Here is a 14,461-nt window from a genome sequence, read left to right on the forward strand (position 1 = left end):
TGAGAATGCCTAGCAACCTCATTAAACTTCCCAAATAATAAATTCAACATTTAATTTCCCCCTTAAAAGCAACAAAATGTAATAGAAAACTTTAACCTCAAGACCCTTCACTGACAGCTACTTTTTACTGTATAAATATGAAGCAAAGATGCTGAGATGTAGATGCTGGGCAGCAGAGTAGGCACACTCATTATTTAAGTGACTTGCTCAAATACAGCAAAATCATAACTATAAAACATCAGACCATTGAGGCTGACTGAGTATGCAAAGAATGTGGTGAACTACAAAGCAGATTATATAACAGATATAAAATAATGTAATGTGTGTGTTTAGAGAAGAAAAAATTTGCTCTCTTTTGGAGAAAGGAGACTTTTATCTTCTGGAAAAGTAACTTTCCCTTCCGATTCATAAAATAATGTAATGTGTGTGTTTAGAGAAGAAAAAATTTGCTCTCTCTTTTGGAGAATGGAGAACTTTATCTTCTGGAAAAGTAACTTTCCCTTCTGGGCTGGAGGAATCAGAAGGGAAAGGCAGGCTTCATGGAATGGCTGAGTCTTGCACAGGAATGAAAGATAGGGTGTTGTTTTCCATAGAAAGAAATCAGTATGATCAAAGGCAATAAGGTGAGAATGTACAGGGTCTCATAGGGAAACAACCAATATACTTCAGTTGGGATGGTCAATAGGCACATGTGGCCCATGGAGTGAGGGAGATAAGTAGGGCTAGAAAGATTGATCAGGATCAGATTAGAGGTTCTTTGTTTTATAGATAACGGGGAATTAAAGAGAATTGAGTAAAGGATTAGTATTGTCAAAGAAGTGATTCAAAAAAGGTAACATTATAGTAGTTTACAGGATTGAGTAGAGAAGGGGAGAGCCGAGGTAGGAAGACCAGTTAATAGGCAGTAATCCAGGTGAAAGTTTTAAGAACCTGTCCTAGGTGATGACAATGGAAACACTACTAGATAGGAAAATAAATCCTTTTCCAGCTTCTGTTTCACTGTGAGGTGGTTGTTTTGAATTTAAGTTTTTGAACTTAATTTTCTAATTCAAGTGACATAGAGAACCTTCATATTATATTATTATTATTTTGAGATAGAATCTCGTTTCTTTCTTTTTTTTTTTTTTTGAGACCGTGTTTTGCTCTTGTTACCCAGGCTGGAGTGCAATGGCCTGATCTCGGCTCACCGCAACCTCCGCCTCCTGGGTTCAGGCAATTCTCCTGCTTCAGCCTCTTGAGTAGCTGGGATTACAGGCACACGCCACCATGCCCAGCTAAGTTTTTGTATTTTTAGTAGAGACGGGGTTTCACCATGTTGATCAGGATGGTCTCGATCTCTTGACCTCGTGATTCACCCGCCTCGGCCTCCCAAAGTGCTGGGATTACAGGTTTGAGCCACAGCACCCGGCCGAATCTCGTTTCTGTCTGGATCATCTAATCTGGAGTACGGTGGCACGATCACAGCTCGTTGCAGTCTCAAACTCTGTGGCTCAAGTGATCCTCCCACCTGAGACTCCTGAATAGCCACAATTACAAAGATGTGCCACCATGCCTGGCTAATTATTTAAACAATTGTTTTTGTAGAGACAGGGTCTCACTATGTTGCCTGGGCTGGGGTATGATTCATTTTTGGGCCAGTGCAGTGACTCACATATATAATCCCAGCACTTTTAGAGGCTAAGCTGTGTGGATCACTTGAGCCCACACACAAACAAAATAATAATAATTAAAAAAAAAAGTTCTGGCCGGGCACGGTGGCTCAAGCCTGTAATCCCAGCACTTTGGGAGGCCGAGGCGGGTGGATCACGAGGTCAAGAGATCGAGACCATCCTGGTCAATATGGTGAAACCCCGTCTCTACTAAAAATACAAAAAATTAGCTGGGCATGGTGGCACGTGCCTGTAATCCCAGCTACTCAGGAGGCTGAGGCAGGAGAATTGCCTGAACCCAGGAGGCGGAGGTTGCGGTGAGCCGAGATTGCGCCATTGCACTCCAGCCTGGGTAACAAGAGCGAAACTCCGTCTCAAAAAAAAAAAAAAATGTTCTGAGTGACTAGTAGGTGCCAAGTAACAAACCAGAGCATATTCCTGACCCTCAATGTTCCAACTGCTTCAAGGGAGAAAACAGGCTGCTAAACAAGTCAGTAGAGTACAGTACAGTACAGTACAGTACAGTACAGTAAAAAGTTACTAATGAGAGTTTGAAGTATAGTCGGGAGGTAAGGCTGGGTGTCACAGATGAAACAGAAGGGTAAGCTGTTACTAAGCTAGCTGTAAGAGAATAAGGGAGCACTAGAGGGATGCTAGCATGTGACACAGCTGGCGCCCAGTATATATGCAAGCTTTTGGCAGGTTTTGAACAAGACAGAACAAAGATTAGATTTAGAAAGATCACTGTAGTCACAGTGTAGAGGAGAAATGGTTAAGAAAAAGATTAATAAGAGAAAAGATAGAGACAGAGAAAGCAGTTAGGAATACATTTTAGTACACTCTAAAAGGCAGACAAAGTAAAATTCGTGGTGGTACTAGGGAGATAGATAAATGGAAAGTATTTTCCAATTCAGGTATTTCGACCAATGTAACAGCAAAATTGGGCATTTATACTTGAGACTTGAAAAGTTAAATTTTATATTTTTAAATAAAATATTAAATCTAATATCTGAGATACAACTGTGGCGTAGTACAATGTTTATATAAATCATACAAAAAATTAACATCATTACTTCATAATTGGATGAAAGCCTGGAATCTGTTTCTGCTTCCTACTTTTACCAAAACTAATTGTATACCTAAAGTGAATTTTTAAAATAACCAAGTTCTCTAGTTCTTATAAACATAAACATAATTAAATGTAAGCAGAAATAAAAAGGCTTACGTGTCCTCCCATGGATATTCCAGTCATTCCTAAAGGGCCATAACCTTCCCTCTCTAGCCAGTGCAAGAGGGCTGCAGATTCTAAAACAAGAGCTCCTCCCATCACAAAAAGGTCAGACACATTTTTTAAGCTGGACCTTCTAGACTCACAAAACAAAATAGAATATGATTATTTTATGTATTTACATGCTAATATACGCAAACTTACAGACTTCATGCTGCCAGACTTCATGTATTTCTTTTAAAGGACCAGAAAGTTAAGTAAAACAATGTAATAAATTGGAATCAGGGCCAGGCATGGTGGCTCATGCCTGTAATCCCAGCACTTTGGGAGTCTGAGGTGGGTATATGAGGTCAGGAGTTCAAGACCAGCCTGGGCAACATGGTGAAACCTTGTCTTTACTAAAAATACAATTAGCAGGGCGTGGTGGTGCATGCCTGTGATCCTAGCTATTCGGAAAACTGAGGCATAATAATTGCTTGAACCCAGGAGGCAGAGGCTGCAGTGGGCCGAGACTGTGCCACTGCACTTCAGCCAAGGTAACAGGGTGAGACCCTGTCTCAAAAAAAGAAAAAAAATGGAATCAGACAGCTGCTAACATTGTTCTACGTATCAAATCACCTAAAACTTAATAAAAAAAATGTGTTCCTTGTTCTATAGCACATAATCTTTACTGAAATTATTAGAATAGAATTTAAAGCATAACTTTTTTCTTTCTGTGAGGTAAGAGTCTTACTCTGTTGCCCAGGCTAGAGTGCAGTGGCATGATCTCATCTCACTACAGCATCCACCTCCTGGGTTCAAACAATTCTCCTGTCTCAGTCTCCCAAGTAGCTGGGATTACAGGCGTGGGCCACCACACCTGGCTAATTTTTGTATTTTTAGCAGAGATACGGTTTCACCATGTTGGCCAGGTTGGTCTTGAACTCCTGAGCTCAAGTGATGGGCCTGCCTTGGCCTCCCAAAGTGCTGGGATTACAGGTGTGAGCCACCATGCCCAGCCTTAAAGCACAGCTTTTTAAAAAACCAATATAAAAGAATTTAACCAAACACTAGGCTCGTGTATTACTGAAATCTTAAATATGTTGCTTATTTTCACAAAATACACAATTTATGAATATAAAACAAATATGTTTTTACAAATATACATGTTTTAAATAAAGATCAATTCAACCGGAATTTCATTTTTAGAAGCTAATTTTACACAGAAGTATATTTCCTTATAAAAAGTATTTAAATATATCTTTTTGGATCCTAGAACCAACCATATTTAATGATAAACATATATGGCAGGGTACAGTGGCTCACGCCTGTAATCCCAGCACTTTGGGAGGCTGAGGTGGGAGGATCACGAAGTCAGGAGCTCAAGACCAGCAGCCAGTATAGGGAAACCCTATCTCTACTAAAAAATATAAAAATTAGCTGGGCATGGTGGCGTGCGCCTGTAGTCCCAGCTACTCGGGAGGCCGAAGCAGGAGAATTGCTGGAACCTGGGAGGCAGAGGTTGCTGTGAGCTAAGATCGCGCTACTGCTCTCCAGCCTGGGCAACAGAGTGAGACTCCATCTCAAAAAATAAATAAATAATGAAATAAATAAAAAATAAACAATTATATCTCATTACTAAAATGACCAAATTAGAATCTACTTTTCAAAATTTAACTTTTATTAAGACATACATAAGTGGTTACAGGATGAAACCTTGCCAAAGTGTACAAAAATTCATTTTACCAATGATTATTTATCATATGCTTACACATAATATGTGCAAAGAACCAGGTGCCAGAAGGAAAGTGTGAAAAACAAAATCTTGGCTCCAAAAGAGCTTACTTCCAGTGTTCTACCAAGTCCTCTTAGAGTTCTAAGTCTAGAAGGTGGGGTTTCTCTTTATGGAAACTATGGTGTCCTTCATCAAAACAGATCATAGTCATGCTTCATCAGAAAAAAAACTCATTTATTTTCATCTGTTTCCTATGCTCAAGCCATTTTTCTATTTAAGATTACATGATTTCCCCAACTATTTCTTTTAGCTTTCTATGGGAGCCTTGAAATCTCAGATCCTTCAGTTTGCTCTTTTAAAAGTTACTGATAAAGGCCGGGCGCGGTGGCTCAAGCCTGTAATCCCAGCACTTTGGGAGGCCGAGGCGGGTGGATCACGAGGTCAAGAGATCGAGACCATTCTGGTCAACATAGTGAAACCCCGTCTCTACTAAAAATACAAAAATTAGCTGGGCATGGTGGCGTGTGCCTGTAATCCCAGCTACTCAGGAGGCTGAGGCAGGAGAATTGCCTGAACCCAGGAGGCGGAGGTTGCGGTGAGCCGGGATCGTGCCATTGCACTCTAGCCTGGGTAACAAGAGCGAAACTCCGTCTCAAAAAAAAAAAAAAAAAGTTACTGATATGAAATTCTGGGACAATGGTTATTTATAATGGCAGATTCGGTCTCAAATTGTTTGAGCACTTTTGATGAAAACAGACTTAAGATGACTTTTTAAAGAGCCAGAGAGAGAAAGAAGTATCTCTGATTTAAATTGCAAGCCATTTCTGTTTTCTTTTTTTTTTCTTATTTCCAAGAGCTGTCTCTCAAAATTTTCTTTCCTTTTGTTTTGAGACAAGGTCTCACTCTCATTGCCCAGGCTGGAGTAAAGTGGCTTGATCACGGCTCACAGCAGCCTTGCCTTCCTGGCTGAGGGGATTCTACCACCTCAGGCTCCTGAGTAGCTGGGACTACAGGTATGCACCACCATGCCTGGCTAATTTATTTATTTTTTTTGAGATGGAGCTTTGCTCTTGTCACCCAGGCTGGAATGTAATGGTGCAATCTTGGCTCACTGCAACCTCTGCCTCCTCAGTTCAAGCGATTCTCCTGCCTCAGCCTCCCGAGTAGTTGGAATTACAGGTGTCCACACCATGCCCAGCTAATTTTTATATTTTTAGTAGTAGAGATGGGGTTTCACCATGTCGGCCAGGCTGGTCTGGAACTCCTGACCTCAGGTCACCCATCAGCCTCAGCCTCTCAAAGTGCTGGGATTACAGGTGTGAGCCACTGCGTCTGGTCATTTTTTTTTGTACATTTTATAGAGGCAGGGTTTTGCCATATTGGCCAGGGTGATCTTGAACTCCTAAACTCACACAATCTGTCCCCTCGGCCTTCCAAAGTGCGGGAGTACAGGTGTATGCCACCGCACCCAGCCAGCAAGCCATTTCTTATGATGAATTGAGAAAAATCAAACAAATACATTGGACCATTATTAAATTTCCTGAGTATGCAGTATGTGATAGAATATTTTATAAACATTATGATTCTCACAACAATTCTATGTGGAAGAAATTACATAGTATTCCCATTTTATGAATGAAGTAATTAGTAAATAACATGTTACAATTTTAACCTATGTCTGTATGACTCCAAAGTCAGTCTTTCTATTAAACCCAGGCTGTCTCTCATCAGACCTCAGTAAACTCCTTTTGGTTTTTAACCCATTCATGGATAAGGTAAAAATCACATACCTAATTCTGAATTCTGGGCTTGGTTCCAGAGTGGAAATTCTTGAACTACTTAGCTTGGCCTTTAATTTTTCTTTCTTTTTTTTTTTTTGAGATGGAGTTTCACTCTTGTTACCCAGGCTAGAGTGCAATGGCGCGATCTCGGCTCACCGCAACCTCCACCTCCTGGGTTCAGGCAATTCTCCTGCCTCAATCTCCTGAGTAGCTGGGATTACAGGCACACGCCACCATGCCCAGCTAATGTTTTGTATTTTTAGTCAAGATGGGGTTTCACCATGTTGACCAGGATGGTCTCGATCTCTTGACCTTGTGATTGATCCACCCGCCTCGGCCTCCCAAAGTGTCCTGGGATTACAGGCTTGAGCCACTGCGCCCAGCCTTTTCTTTTTTTTGGGGGGGGGGGCAGAGTCTTGCTCTGTCGTCAGGCTGGAGTGCAGTGGCATGATCGTGGCTCACTGCAACCTCTGCCTCAAGTTGGGTTCAAGTTGTTCTCCTGCCTCAGCCACCTGAGTAACTGGGACTACAGGCAGATGCCACCGCACCCAGCTAACTTTTGTATTTTTTTTTTTTTTTAGTAGAGACAGGGTTTTACCATGTTGGCCAGGATGGCCTTGATCACTTGACCTTGTGATTCACCCACCTTGGCCTCCCAAAGTGCTGAAATTACAGGCATGAGCCAGCGTGCCTGGCCAGCCTTTAATTTTTCACAAGGCTTCACAAAGTTCATTATAAATTACCAAGGTTCCTTCTAAACTATTCTTCATGGTATACATATTTGTCTCCACCCCATCCCACTTTCACCTATACTTCTTTCATGCTATGACCATACAGAACATGGGACTTCCAAATCTACATCTCTAGCACTTTCCAACTGCCTATTTGACTTCTCCACTTGCTGGTTTAACCAAGATTATAAATTTGACACATCTTTTCTTTTTTTTTTTGAGTCAGTTTTGCTCTTGTCACCCAGGCTGTGGCACGATCTCAGCTCACTGCAACCTACGCCTCCCAGGTTCAAGTGATTTTCCTACCTCAGCCTCCCGAGTAGCAGAGATTACAGGCAAGTGCCACCATGCCTGGCTAACGTTTTTTGTCCTTTAATAGAGGGGTTTCTCAAAGGTTAGTCAGGCTTGTCTCAAACTCCTGACCTCAGATGATCCTCCTGCCTTGGCCTCCCAAGGTGCTGGGATTACAGGCGTAAGCCCTTGGGCACAGCCTCAAATTTGACACATTTAAGTCAGAACTTCTGATTTCTCTCCCACAACATCCAATTCATAAATAACTCCTATCATTTCAACTTCTAAATTATATCTTGAATCCAGGAAAACTTCTTTCCATTTCCACTACCACCTAGTTATACTAGTTACTACTCTTTCTTGGATCATTGTAATAGCTTCCTATTTGTTTTCTCTGCTGCTATTCTTGCCCCAGTAAACCAAAGTAGGTCTTTAAAAATACAAATCAGGCAACTCATTTGCTTAAAGTCCTCTAGAGACTTCCCATTGCACTCTCAGATTATTCACATTCAAAGCATGATGGCCTTCATCATGTGGTCCTTGTCTTTCCTTCTTTTTTTTTTTTTTTTTGAGACACAGTCTTGCTCTGTCATCCAGGTTGGAGTGCACTGGCGTGATATCGGCTCACTGCAACCTCTGCCTCCTGGGTTCAACCAATTCTCCTGCCTTGGCCTCCTGAGTAGCAGGGACTACAGGTGTGCACCACCATGCCTGGCTAATTTTTGTATTTTTAGTAGAGACAGGGTTTTACTATGTTGGTCAGGCTGGTCTTGAACTCCTGACCCCAAGTGATCCACCCACCTCAGCCTCCCAAAGTGCTGGGATTGCAGGCATGAGCCACCGCCCCCGGCCCCTGCCTATCTTTCTAAACTCATCTTGTACTGCTCTCCTCTCCTGATGCTTACATTGGGCTTTTCATTTACTTTTCCTTCTCAGTGGCTGATCTTCTTCGAAGTCTTCCTGCAGGTGGCTCTTTCTCATTACAGCATGTTCTCATACATAATACTGTCACTACACTGCACACCATATTACTCTTTATACAATTGCCCTGCTTTATTTCATTCACTGGACATTGATAAATATCTGAAATAACTTTATTTATCTATCTCCTATACTAGAATATAAACTTTATGAGTGTTGTCTTATTGTTGCTATATTCCCAGTGTCTAGCATCAAATATTTATTGAATGAACCAAACCAAACACAATATATATATGGAAATGCAAAAAAAAATTCAGTTTATCATTTTAAAAGACTGAAATGTTTATCTTCAGATTTTCTATACTATGCATTTTAAGAATGAACAGTTTATAATTACACAAAGTAATTGTGCTACCATGTGCACATTAGTAATCTAATTATACAAAGTAAATGTATTTTAAAAGGGAAAAGGCAGGCCAGGTACGGTGGCTCATGCCTATAATCCCAGCGCTTTTGAGAGGCTGAGGTGGGCAGATCACTTGAGGTCAGGAGTTCGAGACCAGCCTGACCAACATGGTAAAACCCCATCTCTATTAAAAATATAAAAATTAGCCAGGAATGGTGGTGCATGCCTATAATCCCAGCTATTTAAGAGGCTGAGGCAGGAGAATCCTTGAATCCAGGAGTCAGAGGTTCCAGTGAACTGAGATCACACCAATGCACTCCAGCCTCGGTGACAGAGTGACTCCGTCTCAAACCCCACCCAAAAAAAAAAACAAAAAAGGAAAGAGTTTTATCATTTCTTAATTAACAGTTTCATAAACAAAATATATCTTAAGTCTACCTATTAAAATTGTTTATTGTATTTCCTTAACAGACATTAAAATGCAAAAATCTTAAAAATAAGAATTAGCCGGGCGCGGTGGCTCAAGCCTGTAATCCCAGCACTTTGGGAGGCCGAGGCGGGTGGATCACGAGGTCAAGAGATCGAGACCATCCTGGTCAACATGGTGAAACCCCGTCTCTACTAAAAATACAAAAAACTAGCTGGGCATGGTGGCTCGTGCCTGTAATCCCAGCTACTTAGGAGGCTGAGGCAGGAGAATTGCCTGAGCCCAGGAGGTGGAGGTTGCGGTGAGCCGAGATCGCGCCATTGCACTCCAGCCTGGGTAACAAGAGCGAAACTCCGTCTCAAAAAGAATTAAAGTCAGTATTCATTCTACAGTTTTATAACAGAAATCCCCCCATTAATATTTAGATATTCAATTTAGAAATGGTTAACTGAAGGCAACCAAAATTTTAATACTGCTGGCTATTTGATAAAAAGACTGCAAAAATGAAGGTGATATATACTTACACTTGGTCCTTGGGTTTCCTGCAGCCATTTAAGAATGTGGGTCAAAGAGAAAGTTTTAAAATAATTAAGTAATTTTGTTTGTCTGAGAGTACATTAAGTAGTTAAATTTTACACAATTTAATACTGAAAAACTTCATTCTAGTTAAGTAGGCTGTTTAGAAGTTCTTAAGTTTTCAACTTAATTATTTTTCTTCTTAAACATAGCTTTATTGATATAGATAATAATATATCACATAATTCAGCCAATAAAATATATCTATTAATGTTTTCAGTATATTAACAGGGTTGTACAATCTTCAATTTAAATTTAAAATGAAGTTTATTGATTTAGTTTATTTCATTTATATAATTTTTTATTATAGAAAATCCAAAAAGTACAAAAAAGCATGTTAAAAAACAACTATTGCCGGGCGCGGTGGCTCAAGCCTGTAATCCCAGCACTTTGGGAGGCCGAGGCGGGTGGATCACAAGGTCAAGAGATCGAGACCATCCTGGTCAACAAGGTGAAACCCCGTCTCTACTAAAAATACAAAAAATTAGCCGGGCGCGGTGGCTCAAGCCTGTAATCCCAGCACTTTGGGAGGCTGAGGCGGGTGGATCACGAGGTCAAGAGATCGAGACCATCCTGGTCAACATGGTGAAACCCCGTCTCTACTAAAAATACAAAAAATTAGCTGGGCGTGGTGGCGCGTGCCTGTAATCCCAGCTATTCAGGAGGCTGAGGCAGGAGAATTGCCTGAACCCAGGAGGCGGAGGTTGCGGTGAGCCGAGATCGCGCCATTGCACTCCAGCCTGGGTAACAAGAGCGAAACTCCGTCTCATTAAAAAAAATTAATAAAAAAAAAAAAAATAAATAAATTAGCTGGGCATGGTGGCGCGTGCCTGTAATCCCAGCTACTCAGGAGGCTGAGGCAGGAGAATTGCCTGAACCCAGGAGGCGGAGGTTGCGGTGAGCCGAGATCGCGCCATTGCACTCCAGCCTGGGTAACAAGAGCGAAACTCCGTCTCATTAAAAAAAATTAATAAAAAAAAAAAATAAAATAAATTAGCTGGGCATGGTGGCGCGTGCCTGTAATCCCAGCTACTCAGGAGGCTGAGGCAGGAGAATTGCCTGAACCCAGGAGGCGGAGGTTGCGGTGAGCCGAGATCGTGCCATTGCACTCCAGCCTGGGTAACAAGAGCGAAACTCCGTCTCAAAAAAAAAAAAAAAAAAAAAAAAACTATTTTGTCTACAATCATATTAACATTTTGGTACATTCCTTTCAGTATTTTTCTTTATGCACATTTTTTTTTTTTTGAGACAGAGTCTAGCTCTGTCGCCCAGGTTAAAGTGCAGTGATGTGATCTCGGGTCACTTCAACTTCCGCCTCCCAGGTTCAAGCAATTCTTCTGCCTCAGCTTCCTAAGTTGCTGGGATTATAGGTGCACACCACCACGCCTGGCTAATTTTTGTATTTTTAGTACAGACACGGTTTTGTCATGTTGGCCAGGCTGGTCTCAAACTCCTGACCTTAGGTGATCCTCCTGCCTCAGACTCCTAAAGTGCTGGTATTACAGACCTGAGCAACTGTGCCAGGCCAATGCAGTTTTTGCTTTGGATGTAGTTTTAAGTTTTTTTGCATACCTGTGCCACACCATAGAGTTTTATATCCTATTTTCTTTTTTAGAGACAGAGTTTCACTCTTTTTGCCCAGGCTGGAGTGCAATTGTGCAACCTCTCACTGCAACCCCCATCTCCTGGGTTCAAGTGATTCTTCTGGCTCAGCCTCCTGAGTAGCTGGGATTACAGATGCGCACCAGCATGCCTGGCTAATTTTGTATTTTTAGTAGAGACAGGGTTTCACCATGTTGGTCAGGTTGGTCTCGAACTCCTGACCTCAGATGATCCACCCACCGTGGAATCCCAAAGTGCTGCACGTACAGGTGTGAACTACTGCGCCCAGCCTTTATCTTATTTTCACATCAGAAATACTTGTCATACATTATTGTAAACTAATAATAACAGTTAAAAGCTACTGAATGCTTATTATTTATCAGGCACTGTTCTACACAGTATTAATCACTTAATAATCTCAATAACCCAAGAGATTATTCTCTTATCAATGAGAAAATTGAGGTACTAAAAGGTTATGTAACAGGTCCAAGGTCACAAAGGTAGTAAGTGGTAGAGAAATAAATATAACACAACAATTGCATAAAATTCCAATGTTATGAAACACAGTTAACATAACTATTTCTATTTTAGACATTTAGGTATTTTGAATGCTTTACTATCATAAATAAAGCTATACAAACACGTTTTTGTTATTTTCTTTTTTCTTAGTTTTTATCCTTAAAATAAATTTCCCAGAATCAAAATCATTCTGTCACGGGATATGATGTTTCAAAGCTCCTGATACATATGGTAATAAATGTTTTCCCAAACGGTTGAACTGATTTTCAGTCACTAGTAACAAGAATGCCCATTTCATAGTAGCCTCACCAGTACTGTGTTTTATTTTTTAAAAATAGTTGACCATTGTTGTTTTAACACTACATTTATTACCAGCAACGTTGAACATTTCTTTATATCTGTGCATCAGTTTCATTTCTTCTTCTGTGAATAGTCTGACGTCATCTTGAAAATCAAGTTAAGAACTGTTCTAAACCTCAACTGATACTGTAAATTGCATTTAAAACATGAGTGTTTCCTTAATAGCAAACATTTGACTTACTAACATTGAAATCTAGCATAAGTCTCCCAAGAAATAGAAGTACAATTTCTTTACTGTACAAGTATAATCCTTATGTTAATTTTTAAAAGGCATCTTGTTTCTTAAGTATTTTCTGAACTGATGACTAGATTTACTGGTTTAGAAAAGTTGGTTACTATCTGTCATTCCTTTTGGTGACTAAATATATCAATACATAAACAAGACAAAAGATTTCTTAGATATCACAAAAGGATATAATAAGGATTTTCTAACAATAAAGAAGCCATTCGGGCTTCTTTAATCATAGGACGGGCCATTAGTGTTCGTCGCCTCCAGTAATGCTAAGGAAACAAAAGAACACATACTCAAAGGATATAGTAGCCACATCTGTTAAGAAGAATATGTCAACAAATTATCTAGAGATTAAAGCATTATAATAAAGTCTTTTTTTCCCCTTAATGCCACTAGTAAGCCAATATAATAAAGTCTTACATGATCTCCTGTTCCAGCAAGATGAATGCATACAGGTCTATATTTGCTGTTCCATTCTTTAGGCACAATAAATTGGAACCTATTTTTAAAAGCACAGACATATCAATAAAATTCTCTTTAAAGGACTTTCAATAAAAACTTTAACTTAAAAATGTTACATTTAAAGTATTTGAGAGAAAAGATCAGTCTAAATTTTGACATTCAAATTGTAATTAACTATATTAAGTTGTCCAAAAGCTACAAAGATATTGTAAATCTGCTTTCTGTTTAGATATTAAAATCTTCAATACAACATAAACATAGAATTTACTGTCACTATTCTTTACCTTGTTCAATATCACAACTTTATAAATACATAATGAAATTTTCTTATCTTGTAGAGACACCACCATGTATGAGTAAGCCTTAAAAGAAATAACTTTTTTTTTGAGACGGAGTCTTGCTCTGTTACCCAGGCTGGAGTGCAGTGGTGTGATTTTGGCTTGCTGCAACCTCCACCTCCCAGGTTCAAGCAGTTCTCCTGATTCAGCCTCCAGAGTAGCTGGGAGTACAGGTGCATGCCACCATGCCCAGCTAATTTATTTTATTTTTTATTTTTTTTATTAATTTTTTTTAATGAGACGGAGTTTCGCTCTTGTTACCCAGGCTGGAGTGCAATGGCGCGATCTCGGCTCACCGCAACCTCCGCCTCCTGGGTTCAGGCAATTCTCCTGCCTCAGCCTCCTGAGCAGCTGGGATTACAGGCACGCGCCACCATGCCCAGCTAATTTTTTTTTTGTATTTTTAGTAGAGACGGGGTTTCACCATGTTGACCAGGATGGTCTCGATCTCTTGACCTCGTGATCCACCCGCCTTGGCCTCCCAAAGTGCTGGGATTACAGGCTTGAGCCACCGCGCCTGGCTCACTATTCTTTTAAAAATAAAAACTAGCTCAGTAGTAAACACAGGAATTATCTACATTTTGTTATTTTAAGTAATATCTTACTTTTTTGGTTCAATTTGGAATATGGAATAAAAGTAACACTTGAGAACAACTTAATGCTGAAAAGGATAGCTGGTTTTGTTATACATACACACACACAGAGATATATACACACGCACACATACATATTTCTGTAAATGGAGTAAAATTTCATGAAAGCCTGGAATAGTTTATTTGCAAGTATGCATAATTTAAAATGAGTGCCTGGCTGGGCCCAGTTGCTCATGCCTGTAATCCCAGCAATTTGGGAGGCTGAGGCAGGTAAATCACTTGAGGTTAGGAGTTTGACACCAGCCTGGACAACAAGGTGAAACCCCGTCTTGACTAAAAATAAAAAAATTAGCTAGGTGTGGTGGCATGTGCCTATAACCCCAGCTACTCGGGAGGCTGAGGCATGAGAATCCCTTCAACCTGGGAGGGAGAGGTTGCGAGCCAAGATTAAGCCACCACACTCCAGTCTGGGTGACAGAGTCAAAAGCCATCTCAAAAAATTAAAAAATAATAAATAAATGAGTACTTCATCCCTAGAGGAACTTAAACCCAATTATGTGAAAAATATTTTTGACCCCTGATGCTGAGAAATGAAAATCTTACAGAAGACATATAAACTATCCTTGTGGGA

At 40.3% G+C, this 14,461-nt stretch overlaps 1 protein-coding gene across 5 annotated transcripts in view; it reads right to left on the reverse strand.

Moving 5' to 3' along the window:
* Nucleotides 1-14,461, reverse strand: part of ABHD18 (abhydrolase domain containing 18) — a 58,808-nt gene that overhangs the window by 19,517 nt on the left and 24,830 nt on the right. For 4 of the 5 annotated variants that reach the window (XM_074396925.1, XM_074396923.1, XM_074396922.1 and 1 more), the window contains 4 exons: nt 12,858-12,936; nt 12,620-12,706; nt 9,673-9,698; nt 2,875-3,013 (listed from right to left, as the gene is read on the reverse strand). In XM_074396925.1, coding sequence (XP_074253026.1) covers nt 2,875-3,013; nt 9,673-9,698; nt 12,620-12,706; nt 12,858-12,936 — 331 coding nt within the window. The other variant, XM_039479080.2, reaches the window with a different exon arrangement.

Source organism: Saimiri boliviensis, chromosome 3 (genome assembly GCF_048565385.1).
Source record: "Saimiri boliviensis isolate mSaiBol1 chromosome 3, mSaiBol1.pri, whole genome shotgun sequence".
NCBI classification, from domain to species: domain Eukaryota; kingdom Metazoa; phylum Chordata; class Mammalia; order Primates; family Cebidae; genus Saimiri; species Saimiri boliviensis.